General features: G+C 43.3%; 1 protein-coding gene across 2 annotated transcripts in view; it reads right to left on the bottom strand.

Annotated features, from left to right (window-relative positions):
• Nucleotides 1–7,523, bottom strand: part of tmem116 (transmembrane protein 116) — a 35,638-nt gene extending 28,115 nt beyond the window's left edge. Inside the window, exons 1-2 of one of the 2 annotated variants that reach the window (XM_072248030.1) lie at nucleotides 7,329–7,523; nucleotides 2,918–2,964 (exon numbers count right to left, since the gene is read on the bottom strand). In XM_072248030.1, the coding sequence (XP_072104131.1) occupies nucleotides 2,918–2,964; nucleotides 7,329–7,409 (128 nt within the window). In that variant the 5' untranslated portion in view covers nucleotides 7,410–7,523. The remainder of the gene's footprint in view (nucleotides 1–2,917; nucleotides 2,965–7,328) is intronic. The other variant, XM_072248031.1, reaches the window with a different exon arrangement.
• Between the last annotated feature and the right edge of the window lie 6,226 nt (nucleotides 7,524–13,749).

Raw genomic sequence — 13,749 nt, 5'->3', positions numbered from 1 at the left:
TCAAAGCACTCAGCAGAGATGGTGCTCGGTGTTGGAGGGCTGGTTGGAGGCTCAAAGTTTTCGGACGGACTCAGAGTTGGACTGTGGTCGGGTGCTTCCAGGATGCTGCCTCGGCAAGTTTGCTGCGCTGGGAGTTTATGGCAAGGAGAGTTTTCTTCCCTCTACTGTCTGCGTGAGATGATGGGGCTTTCGAGAGATTTTGAGACTTCTTTTTTTACCATGCCCGTGGTCTATTCTTCATCAAATTACGGTATTGTTTGCACTGTTGTAACTATATGTTATAATTATGTGGTTTTTGTCAGCTTTTCAGTCTTGGTCTGTCTTGCGTTTCTGTGATATCACACTGGAGGAACATTGTATCATTTCTTAATGCATGCATTACTAAATGACAGTAAAAGAGGACTGCGTGTCCTCATAATCTAATCTAATCTAATGTCAGGCTAACTGACCTATAATTTTCTGACCTTTGCCTCACTCCCTTCCTAAACAGTGGAGTGACATTTGCAATTCTCCAGTCCTCAGAAACCATTCCAGAACCTAGAAGTTCTTGAAAGATCATTACTAATGCCACAATTTCTTCAGCCACCTCTTTCAGAACCCTAGTGTTTAGACCATCTGGTCCAGACGACTGATTTACCTTCAGACATTTCAGCTTCCCAAGCATCTTTTTTTCCCAGTAACAGCAACCACATTCACTTGTGCCATCTAACACTCCAATTTCTGGCCTGCTGCTGGTGTCTTCCGCAGTGAACACTGACATAAAATACTTCAGTTCATTCCCCACTTCTTTGTCCCCGATTACTAACTCTCCACCATCATTTCCCGACAGTCCAATATCCACTCATACCTCCTTTCCTCTATATATACAGTACATGGAAAATCCTTTGCTATATTATTGACTAGCTTATCTTCATATTTCATCTCTTCTCTATTGCTTTTTTATCTGCTTTCTGTTGTTTTTTTAAAACTTCACACTAACTTTTTGCTATAGTTTGCCCTCTATTGCTTTTATCTTGTCTTTGACTTCCCTTGTCAGCCACAGTTATCTCATCCTCCCCTTAAAATAGTTCTCCACCTTTGGGATGCATCTTTCCAGCGCCTTCTGAATTGCCCCCAGAAACTCCAGCCATTGCTGTTCTGCTGTCATCCCTGCTAGTGCCCCCTTCCAATCAACTTCGGCCAGCTCCTCTCTCAAGCCTCTATAATTCACCTTACTCTACTGTAATACCAATACATCTGAGTTTAGCTTCTCCCCTCAAACTGCAAGGTGAATTCTATTATACAGTATATTATGCCTCCTTTACCTTATGCTCCCTAATTAAATCTAGTTCATTATATAACACCCATCCAAAATTGCCTTTTCTTTGGTGGCTTGACCACAATCTGCTCTAAAAAGCCACCTCATTGGCATTCAACAAGTTCCTCCTCTTTGGATCCATCACCAACCTGATTTTCCCCAATCTACCTACCTATTGAAATCCCCCATGACCATGATAACATTGAAATATGATAACAATGAAATATTAAACAAGGTCCATTGTGCACTTCCTTGTGTAAAAATAAAACTATTTAAATGCAGAGACATGAAAGAATGCAGATGCTGTAAGCCCCAAGTCCTGAGGCAGATCTCAACCATCTCAACAGATGCTGCCTAACCTGCCAAGTTCCTCCAGCAGTTTGTTTCTTTTTACTTTTCAAAACTAGAAGATGAACTTAACTTTTCATCCAAAGCTAATGTGAACAATTGCACTGCTCAGTGGAACTGATCTACTGAGCTTTAGAAGATCCAGGTTTGATGTTGAGCTTAACACAGAAGAAGTACTGCTCTGATCATTGTCCACATGGGCATTCAAGGTTCTCATGTTCTTCATACTGAGGAGTGTGAATGTTCTGATGTACAGTACTATGCAAAAGTCTTAGACATGTAAAAAAAATTCTGTAAAGCAAAGTTGCTTTCAAAAATAATGCAATGAAAAGTTTTGAAATATCAAAAAAAAACAAAGGGCTGTAGTAAAAACTAAATCAAAACAATATTTGGTGTGACCACCTTAAAACCACATCAGTTCTCTTAGGTACACTGTTGAGCTGTTTTATAAGAAAATCGGCTGGTAGATTGTTCCAAATATCTTGGAGAACTTGCCACAGTTCTTCTGAAGACTTTGGCTGTCTCGCTTGCTACCGCCTCCAAGTAATCCCAGACAGCCTCGATGATATTGATCGGGGCTTTGTGGAGATCATACCATCTGACACCATATAAAAAATCTAGGGTGCCTAAGACTTTTGCAGTACTGTATGTAAGACAGAGAATGGTTCAGCTATGGTGCTCCCCACTATTGACTATTCATTTATTGAGATACAGTTTGGAACAGGTCCTTCCAGCCCAACGAGCTGAACTGACCAGCAACCCACCTATTTAATCCTAGCCAAGTCACAGGACAATTTCCAATGACCATTAACCTACTAACTGCCATACATGAGAAAGCCTGCAGATGCTGGAAATCTAAAGCAACACATACAAAGTGCTGGAAGAACTCAGCAGGTCAGGCAGCGTCAATGGTAAAGAGTAAATAGTCAACATTTCGAGCCAAGACCCTTCAGCAGGACTCCTAACTGGTATGTCTTTGATCTGTGGAAGGAAACTGGAGCACCCGGACGAAACCCGCGAGCTCATGGAACGAAAGTACAAACTTTCTTGCAGAGGGTGCCGGATTTGAGCTCCGACACCTCGAGCTGTGATAGCATCGTACTAACCACTACACTGCCATAGCGCCCAATTATGACTGGAGCACCTATAAATTGGCCACTGTAAGATTGCAACCTCACGTCGAACAGAACTACAGAAAGAGAGAAAGAAACAACCTTGTGATGAAACGGAAGGCGGGTTGAAATTGAAATGAGTTGTTGTAAAAACACTAACCTCAAAACCACCATTGAAAACTGGATCCAATGCAATGCCGTGAGGAACTATAAAGGAACAGGTTCACATTTGATTATCACTCAAAACAAAAATTAATGGGTTTAATAAATTCTACAAACTATTCTTTAAGATTTTATATTTGATAAATTGGTTTCTGCCTCATTTATTGATTTCTATGCTAAGTGTCTTCAATATATATAGGTAGTAGGAGGGGGGTGGGGTAAAGAGTTTATTTATCTATCTATTCAGATATTTATTTATTTACCTACTTTAGATACAGCATGGAGTAGCCCCTACCAGCCCTCTAAGCTGCGCCAATCAGCAATCCCCGATTTCACCCTAGCCTGATCACGGGACAATTTACAATCAGCCGACCAACCATTACGTCTTTGGACTGTGGGAGGAAACCGGAGCACCTGGAGGAAACCCACGCGGTTACGGGGACAGCGTACAAACTCCTTACAATTGGTGGTTGGAACTGAACCAGGGTCACTGGCAAAGTAGTACAGTTACACTAACTGCTACTCTAGCATGCGGAACCTATTCACCCTTAATCAGTCGCCAACAACCTGAAATTAATTACTATCTTTTGATGTGATAAAGCAACCCAAGGTACCTCAAAGGTCAGCCACTAAACAAAGTTTAGGGGTGAGGAATAACGGAACAGATGGCCAAATGATTAGACGACACCATCACAAATGAAACAATTTCCATTTCAGACAACACCATCATAAATAAACAATTTCCATTTTAAACAGAAATAGCATGTTGAAAACCTAAATAAAAACACTAAGAATGAAGACACACATTCCACCCACGTACACCTGCTCTTACATTGTAAATATTGCTTCCCCACCGCACCCCCCCCCAATTAGAATGACAATTTGTTCAGGAAATTGGTTCAAGCAGACCAAACAGAGTCGAAGTTGTGCAGCACAAAAGTCCACTACATCTTTCCAACCTTTTTCCCATCTACACCGTAACACCAGAGATTACTTACAACTCTCAGATGTATGACAAGTTCAGTGATGATTCACAGAATCAACTGGTGGGGGGATTAGTTTGTTGTTTAAAGAGAGGAATAATGCAGACCAGGAACATTCCCACAGGGTTTTGTAGAACAAAAAGTGATCTCATCGAGACATACACTATTCTTAGGGGGTCTGACCGGATTCAGCTGGAGTTAATGTTCCCCTTCCAGAGGTGTCTAGAACCCAGGATCACAGCCCCGAGTGAGAAGAAATCTCTACAGACTTGGGGAGTGAATTTTTGCAATTCTCTGCCCAAGATATATGAAAGTTCGGTCAAGGTGTGTATTCAGCATAGAGATCAACAGACTCGTAGATACTAAAAATAAAATCATGGGATACAGGGATCATGCCAGGAACAGGAGCCAAGGGAAGACGTCAATGGTGAGTATAGCAGATAGCATGTGTGGGCACGTGGCCAAGTGGTTAAGGTGTTCGACTAGTGATCTGAAGGTTGTGAGTTCGAGCCCCAGCCGAGGCAGCGTGTTGTGTCCTTGAGCAAGGCACTTAACCACACAGTGCTCTGCAACAACACTGGTGCCAAGCTGTATCGGCTCTTGCCCTTCCCTTGGACAACATCAGTGTTGTGGAGAGGGGAGACTTGCAGCATGGGCAACTGCCAGTCTTCCATACAAATTTGCCCAGGCCTGCGCCCTGGAGAGTGAAGACTTTCCAGGCACAAATCCATGGTCTCACAAGACGAACAGATGCCTTTACTATAGTGTGAGCCTCTTAGTGTTCGGTCTCTTATGTTCAAACACATGTAAAGTAGTATCAGTACTGTATAAAGGAGCAGATCTTTCATCTCTCCACATTACTATCCACCTCCAATAGATTGGGCAACTCTCCATATTTTTGTGGATTTTTAAAGATTCTAAGAGGGTCTCTAGTCTGTGCCCAAGGATCTCATCATCAGACAACAAAGGTAATGTCCAAAAATTTGGCACCATCGTCTCACTTACACAGGCAGACACGTGAAACAAGACAGTTACATGAAGATATAGGAATTGCTGGGGCATATTGTTCAGTCAGAATTGGAGTTTAACTCATCTAATCCAGGGGTTCCTAACCTGGGCTCCACGGACCCTACAGTTAATGGTAGGGGTCCATGGTATAAAAGAAGGTTGGGGAACCCCCGTTCTAACCAATGCTTTTGGGTTAAAGAGTTTGACAGTTATCGCAATTGTTTGAAAAGGAAAGTTTCCTTTCCCCATAAAGCTCGCTCAGCTTGATCACAATAGAACAATACTTTCACCAAAATGAGACTGAAATATCTACACAGGCTGGAAATCAGTATTAAAAGCAAAGTGCAGGAACTACACAGCAGGTCAGGCAGCATCCGTGGGAAAAAGCAGAGACAGTGATCTGTCAAAGGTGCCTTCACTAAAGAAGAGTCCAGAACTTGAAACACTAAGTCTGACCCAGCCTAAAGAGTGTTTCCAGTTGAGTGGTGGATACAACCCAGTTCATCGCAGACAAAGCCCTCACCACCACTGAGCACTGTCACAAGAAAGCAGCATCCATTATCAAAGATCCCCACCTCCAGGTCATGCTGCCTTCTCACCATTACCACTGGGCAAGAGCCTTAGGTCCCACACCACCAGGTTCAGGGACAGTTATTATCCTTCCACCATCAGGCTCCTGGACCAGTGTGGATAACTTCACTCACCTCAACTCTGAACTGCTTCCACAACCTACAGACTCAGACTCTACATTTGACATTCTTGGTATTATTTATTTATTTGTATGGTTTGTCTTTAGTACATTGGTTGTTTGTCAGTCTTAATGTATAGTTCCTCATAAATTCAATTGTATTTTCCTGTAAATGGCTGCAAGAAAATGAATCTCAAGCTGGGATGTGCTGATATCTACATATGTTGATAATAAATTTACTTTGGCTGATTTGCACATTGAGTAGGTTAAAAGGTTGGCACAACATCATGGGCAAAGGGCCTTCACTGTCCTATGTTCAAGGAAGCTCAAGAATGAAGGATTTTGACAAGGAAGACGTATTTCCACTGGTGAGAGAGTCCGGAAGCAGAAGGAGTGATCACCCATTTAAGACAGGTGAGGAGAAACTGCTTCTCTCAGAGTTGTGAATTGTTACAGGTCTCTCCCTCCAGAGGGCTGTGGAGGCAGAATCGTTGTATAACCAAAGCCGAGAAGGAAGTTTTTATCTGCATGTCTATCAAGAGTTCTGCGGGTAGGAAGGTGGAGTTATAAGAATGAGCCACGAAGTCTGTCCCTGCCCCTGTGTATTACTCCAGCCATTAGACCATGGGGCAGGTTTGGCGGCCGGGGGCACGCAGGTCCACATGTTGACTGAGGTTCGAATCTGCACTTACTTGATGCTCCGAACCCCATGGTCACCTGCCATCCACGAGTAATCCAACAACAACTTCCTTTTGGCAGATGGGGGAAAACATTTTGCCTTTCAAAGTAACGAAGACACTGCCTTTCCCGTCAGACAAGAGGTGAGACTGGCCACGTCGAAAAAAGGGGGAAAACAAAGCTCATTTGGAAATTTCATTAGACCGTAGCATTGGCTCCGTAATCGTAAATATTTCAAGCTGAGAAGTATCAGCCAAGTTAAATAATAAGTTTCCCTCCTGATTAATGTTACTTTGATGTATGTAGGGAGGGCACACAGTTCCAAAAGACTGCCAACAACAGGAATTCTGCAGATGCTGGAAATTCAAGCAACACACATCAGAGTTGCTGGTGAACGCAGCAGGCCAGGCAGCAACTCTGATGTGTGTTGTCCAAAAGACTGCCGCTAGGACTCTTTTCACTCCGAGAGAATGCTTCACAGAAAGAGCCGGCTTATGTAAAACAGAATGAGAGAAACTCCTCCGAGAGCCAAAATTCTTAAATAACGGAGGACCTTGATAATATATTTAATCTTCCCCCGCCCCCCGGGTTTCTGCCCTTGTACCAGCCTGGACCTTCACCAAGGTGAGAAAATCTAACAGCTGCAAGAAGCCCGCCCGATCTCCGTCGGCAGATGGAAAGTCCCGGGAACTCCATCGTCCCGCAGTGAACACTGGCAGTGGCGCCCCCTTCGCCTGAAACCACGACACCGCCCAACACAGTCTTCCTCATACAAGGTTATAACAGAAATCGTTAGAAACACTCAGCAGGTCGGGCAGCGGCTGTGAAGAGCGGAAATACAGATTTAATGTTTTTTTTAATCGAGGCTTCCCGTCAGGATCTTCGGGTCTCGAGTCTGAAGCTCGGTTTCTCTCTCCATTTTATGTTACCTGACATGCTAAAACTTCTTGCATCTATTTTGTTTCAGCTGACTAGTATCTGATTTTTTTTCCCCCCTTAACTGTACTCTCGTGACACGGAATGTATGATAAAAAAAAAGTTGTGTGTCTCACTTCAGTCCAGTCGTCTTCGATGGCGCTACCGTTGCTCCAGACCCGGAGATCTCGCCCTTGTCCCAGTGTTAAATGTTCCATTGCAACTCCCTTCTGGCTTTCCTTCTCCGGCGGTGTTTGGTCAGAAAGGTTCTCCGAGCTGTCTGCCCGGAATCGGAGAGGGAAGCGACAGACCCTGGGGAATATCACCGGGCTGTTCACAATGCTGCTGGTGCGCACCGTTTTCCAGAGAGACTGCATATATTGCCGGGGAGGGGGGGGGGGCAGAGGTGGATTACACCCACTGTTGTGCAACACAGGGCAGCCGTGCCAAATCAGATCGGGATTTTACCTAACCTAGAATTCGAGAAGTAGCCTGATCTGACAAACGTGCATCAACAAATTGAAGCAATGTTATATGTCCTCCCCAGGTGCGGGACGTGGGACGGAAGATACGCTCGGGCACATTTTCCCGTCTGGGAGCTAGGTTTGCACCGCAATTCCGTCGTGTGAACTATTCGGGTTACGAATACTTGACAGGCACGAAATCCTGTCGTGACCTGGGAACGGCCTGGAGTAAGTACTAGGAGTACTCAGCAGTGCGGAATGAGCCGGCGGCGGTAAACAGGCGCCTTTATAGAACATAAAACATAGAATAGTACAGCACAGTACAGGCCCTTCGGCCCACAATGTTGTGCCGACCCTCAAACCCTGCCTCCCATATAACCCCCCCCACCTTAAATTCCTCCATATACCTGTCTAGTAGTCTCTTAAATTTCACTAGTGTATCTGCCTCCACCACTGACTCAGGCAGTGCATTCCACGCAACAACCACTCTCTGATTAAAAAACCTTCCTCTAATATCCCCCATTGAACTTCCCACCCCTGACCTTAAAGCCATGTCCTCTTCTATTGAGCGGAGGTGCCCTGGGGAAGAAGTGCTGGCTGTCCACTCTATCTATTCCTCTATTATTTTGAATTTCAAATCAGGAGCCCATCAAAGTGTGTGGTTAGGGGCACATTTGGTTCACTTCGAGCAAGGAAAGCCGCTGTCCTAATCCTTGTTCGTGACTGTTGACCACCTGCTCAGTTCTGGGGTCATTATTTAAGGGGGTCAATAAATGTTGCTGTTGCCATCAATGTGTACAACTCCTGAAGAACTGAATCTACTTGTGCAGAGGAATTTCCAGATCGATAACCTCTAATCAGAACTGTGAGGCATCCGAATGATGGTAAACTTCAATGCACATTGTTTCCCTGATCTCAGTTAACAGTGTGAGAGGTTGCGCCACGAAGAACTTCTGCAGGTTTCCCTTCCCTCCCACTCTTTCCCCTTTGCTTATCTGATTATTTTCATAAACAGGCATTGCTAGACTGTAAGTTTATTTTCTTTAATTATTTATAGAAATACTGTACAGCGCAGATTATGTCTTTCCGACACTTCAAGCCGCACCTCTCAGCAATCCCCCGATTTAATCCTCGCCAAATCACGGGGCAGATTTACAGTGACCAATTAACTGACTAACCAGTATGTTTTCAGCTGTAGGAGGAACCCGCGCCCCCCCCCCCGGACCCAGGGGGAGAACGTACAAACTCCTTGCAGGCAACGGTGATATCACAACCTCGGCCTCTTCTGCAGGGTCTGTGCACTCACGAGTATGCAGATTCCAGCTAATTACTGTTTCATCATTAAGGTTTGAACAATTTAAAGTGGAAATGGCCGAAAGAGAAGCAAATAAAATAAGGGAATTTAAAGAAAGAGAAGCTGATAACCAGAGGAAATTTGAGCTAGAGATGGAGAAATTAAGGTTGGAAGATCAGTCCTCTGGTTCTAGGAAACAGTTTGTTGCCAGTTGAGAAGTTATTTTGGCTCCTCCATTTAATGAAACAGAAGTGGACAAACATTTCCAACATTTTTAAATTGTTGCTTTGAGTTCAGGGTGGCCGAAAGATCAATGGCCAGTGATGTTACAAAGTATAATTGGAGATAAGGCACAAGTCTATACAGCTTTAACTGCTGAGCAAGCACTTGATTATGATACTGTGAAGCAGCATATACTGAAAGCGTATGAACTGGATCCAGAAGCTTATAGAGAAAGATTTAGAAATTTGAAGAAATCCGTGGAAAAAACCTAAGTGGAATTTGCTTACGAGAAATCTGTGTGTTTTGAGAGATGGGTTTCCTCTAAAAATGTGAATGGGGAATATAATAAATTAAAAGAGTTTATTTTATTGGAGGAATTTAGGAGGAGCATTCCTGTTGAAGTAAGGACATACTTAAATGAGAGGGACACTGCTACATTGCAGGAGTCTGCTAAATTAGCTGATGCATATGTTTTAATTCATAAGAGTAAATTTTCTCCAGGTAGAACTTTTAAAAGGAAAACTAGCACAGAGAGTCAAGGTAAACCAGAAATTAAATCTGAAGTTAGTGAGAAAGGTAAGGATGAAGGGAGACATGTGAAAGAAAGACATTTTGGTCCTATTTGTAATTATAGTAGAAACATGGACATGTAATAGCTAACTGTTTTCCATTGAAAAAGAAAGAGAAGGAGGCAGTTCCAGATGCTTGTGTGCAGCATATTGAAATACCTGTAAATCCACAAAGTTCGATAAATACAAATGAAGCTTTGTCACAGTCTGACCAAGTTAAGAGGGGATATGAGCATTTTATTACCGAGGGATTTGTATCCTTACAAGAGGGATCCACTCCTGTGCCAATAAAAATACTTAGGGATACTGGAGCTTCTCAATCACTTATATTAGACAGTGTTCTAAAGTGTAGTGATGAGTCTGACACTCATGAGGTAAACTATATACAAGGAATTGGGAGTGCCCTTATGCCAGTACATTTGCATAGAGTAAATTTAAGGTCAGGGTTAGTTACACGACCTGTGAAAGTAAGACTACAACCCAGTTTACCCATGAATGATGTCTCTCTATTGTTATGAAATGACTTAGCAGATGGACAAGTTTTTCCTGAAGTGCATTTGACAATAAAGCCCATTTCTGAGGAACCAAATATGGATTCTAACACAGATTCTTCCTGTGTTGTAACCCGAGCTATGGCTAAAAAGATTGATGTGCAGGATGGGTCAGTTACCCATGACTGTTCAACTCAGGATTCAAATTTTGAGAAAGTGTCGGAAACTTTCTTAACTTCATTGTTTGATCAAGATTCTTGTAGTAAGTCTGACCATGAAGATTTGTCTCTGTCTCGGAAGGAGATAATAGCAGAGCAGAGTAGAGACCCTGAGATTATCAGATTAAAGGAACAAGCTCTTCCAGATAGTGAAGTTGAGAAGGTGCCAGTAGGATATTATTTTGAAAAGGGCGTATTAATGAGGAAGTGGAGATCACCTACAATTCCTGGCAGTGAGGAATGGGAAGTTAATCACCAGGTAGTAGTTCCTAAAGTTTATCGAAATGAGATTTTAACTATGGCTCATAGTATGCCTTTGGGTGGCCATCAGGGTGTAAAACAAACTATGAACAAGGTTTTTAAACATTTTTACTGGCCTAGTTTAAGAAAAGAAATAATCAAGTTACTCCAGTGGCCCCACTGCAACCTATTCCAGCATTTGGTGAGCTGTTTTCCAAAATTATTATAGATTGTTTAGGCCCATTGCCAAAAACTAAAACTGGACATCAATATTTGCTGACCATTATGTGCACAGCATCTAGGTTTCCAGAGGCAATACCACTCAGGAATATAACAGCTAAAACTGTAATAAAGGCTCTTGTAAAATTCTTTACTTATTTTGGGTTAGCTAAGGAAATACAATCTGATCAGGTAGTAGTAATTTTATGTCTGGATTGTTCCTGCAGATAGTCTATAAACTGGGAGCAAAACAGATTACCTCATCTGCATATCATCCAGAATCGCAGGGAGCCTTGGAGAGGTTCTACCCTCAAAACTATGATTAGGACGTATGGTATGGAAAATGAAAATGACTGGGATGAGGGCGTACATTTACTACTTTTTGCAGTACGGGAGGCAGTGCAGGAATCATTAGGTTTTAGTCCTTTTGAAGTTGTGTTTGGGCATAGAGTTCGAGGATCTTTAGCCTTGTTGAAAGAACAGTGGATTAATAAAGAGGTACACACTAATTTGTTGGATTATGTTTTAAAATTTAAAGAAAGATTACATAAAGCTTGTAGTTTAGCCAAGGAAAATTTAAAAGCGGCTCAGGGGAAAATGAAAACTTGGTATGATAAGGAAGCTAGAATGAGGTCATTTAAGCCTAGAGATAAGGTTTTGATTCTTTTTCCGGTGCAAACGAACCCATTACAAGCTAAATTTGTCATGGTCCGGTCCATGAAATCCGCATTCCAGTTCATGGTCCGGTCCATGCTCCTTATTCCAGATTTTCCAGTTTTCCCCAGTTTCTGTTGAGGCAGCTGATTCTCATTTGAGCTGGCTTGATAAATAGCTTCAGGATTCAGCCTCGGGCTGTTGGATTGTTCCTGTTCAGATCCCCTGTCTGTATCCCTTCCCCTTCCCCTTCCCCTTCCCCTTCCCCTTCCCCTTCCCCTTCCCCTTCCCCTTCCCCTTCCCCTTCCCCTTCCCCTTCCCCTTCCCCTTCCTCTTCCTCATGGAGCCTTGCCTGAAGCCTCGCCTCACCTGTAACCCTCGCCTGCACCGCTGTCAAGTTCCATCACCGGAGCAAGATAAGGAACTGTATCATTGTTTTGAACTGTCTCTGTGTCCACGCCTTCACTAGGTAGATCTGGCTGTCTGCCACTACCTTGTGTTGGGAACTGTCTTGTAGTATTCTGCATTCTGTGTAAAGAGTCCTGGCCCTACGTCCTGTTCCCAAGGAGGGGTCCCAGCTCTGTGTTCTGTGTATGAGTCCTGGCCCTATGTCCTGTTCCCAAGGAGGGGTCCTGGCTCTGTGTTCCATGTTCCTGTCTCTCCCTTGACCAAGGCTCTGTGTTCCTGTCTCTCCCTCGACCAAGTCTAGGCCTTGGGGTCTTGTCCAGTCCCAGCCACGATCCAAGAACCTTGTCCTGTCCAAGCTGCGGCTTTGTGTTCTCGTTTTGTCCATGTGTCTTGCCCAGCCCAGAGTTCCTTGCTGGGGTTCCCTTGTCCTGTCCAAGAGTCTCTCGTCCAGTCCTGTTGCCTCTCCTCATCCTGTAGCCATGTTTTGTCCTCGCCTAGTTCTGGAGTCCAAACCCAAGTCAAGACCCAGGTTCTGGGTCCTTGCCCAGTCTCTGGCTTGGAGTCCATACCCAAGCCTCGTCATGTCCTTGCTCAGTTCCAGGGTCTGAACCCAAGTCAAGACCCAGGTTCTGGGTCCTTGTCCAGTCTCTAGCTTGGAATCCAAGCCCAGGCTCCTAGTTCCCAGTTCCATGTCCTGGTTTCGCTATCCTAGTCAAGTCCTAGCCCAGGCCCTGAATCCTTGTCTCGTCCAGGGCCTATGTCAATGTCCAGCATCATTTCTTCCCCCTTCCCTTGCTTCCTTGTCACGCCTAGTCTTGTTCCAAGTACGTCAGTGTCAGTGTCTTTCATTTGGGTCCACCTCCCCGCCCCCCACACTATGACAAAATTTCATGGTTCTTATGAGGTCATACCTAAAGTTAATGATGTGGATTATGTGATAAAAACTGCAGATCGAAGAAAGCCAACACAGCTGTGTCATATAAATATGATAAAATTGTATTATGAGAAACAGGCTGCTACTATGAGTGTTGTGGTCAATAATAATGAGTCTGATCCCACTGAATGGATGTTTCATCTGAAACTCATTTAAAACCCAACATTATTTCTGCCAGATTACCAAATTCAACAATTCTGGAAAATATTGATGAGAAATTAGCTCATTTACAGCCAGAGCAGAGACAGGAGATGAAACAGTTAATTTTTAAATATCAGGATTTATTTCCAGACGTTCCTAAAAGAACCACAGTAGCTTCACATGATGTAGGTGTTGGAGATGCAAAACCCATAAAGCAACATCCATATTGGATGAACAGGGAAAAATGTGAACTTGCTGAACAAGAAATTAAGTATATGTTAGAGAATAATATTATTAGACCTTCTAATTCGAATTGGAGTTCACCTTGTGTTATGGTACCTAAGCCAGACAATAGTATTCGGTTTTGTACAGATTACAGGAAGGTGAATGCTGTGACAAAAACTGATGCATATCCAATCCCTAGGGTAGATGATTGTGTGGACAAAGTTGGACAAGCAAAATTCCTTACAAAGATTGATTTGTTAAAAGGTTATTGGTGTGTTCCATTGACGGATAGAGGTAGAGAGATTAATGCATTTGTAACCCCATCCGGTTATATGAATATAATGTTCTTCCCTTTGGGATGAAGAATGCACCAGGAACTTTCCAGCGAATGATTAATACTGTGATTCATGGGTTACATAGATACAGATGCCCATATTGATGATTTAGTTACAGGAAATGATACTTGGAAAGCACATATT

This window comes from Mobula birostris, chromosome 31 (genome assembly GCF_030028105.1).
Source record: "Mobula birostris isolate sMobBir1 chromosome 31, sMobBir1.hap1, whole genome shotgun sequence".
Classification (NCBI taxonomy): domain Eukaryota; kingdom Metazoa; phylum Chordata; class Chondrichthyes; order Myliobatiformes; family Myliobatidae; genus Mobula; species Mobula birostris.
The sequence above is the reverse complement of the archived record's forward strand: the minus strand, read 5'-3'. Positions and strand labels throughout refer to the sequence as shown.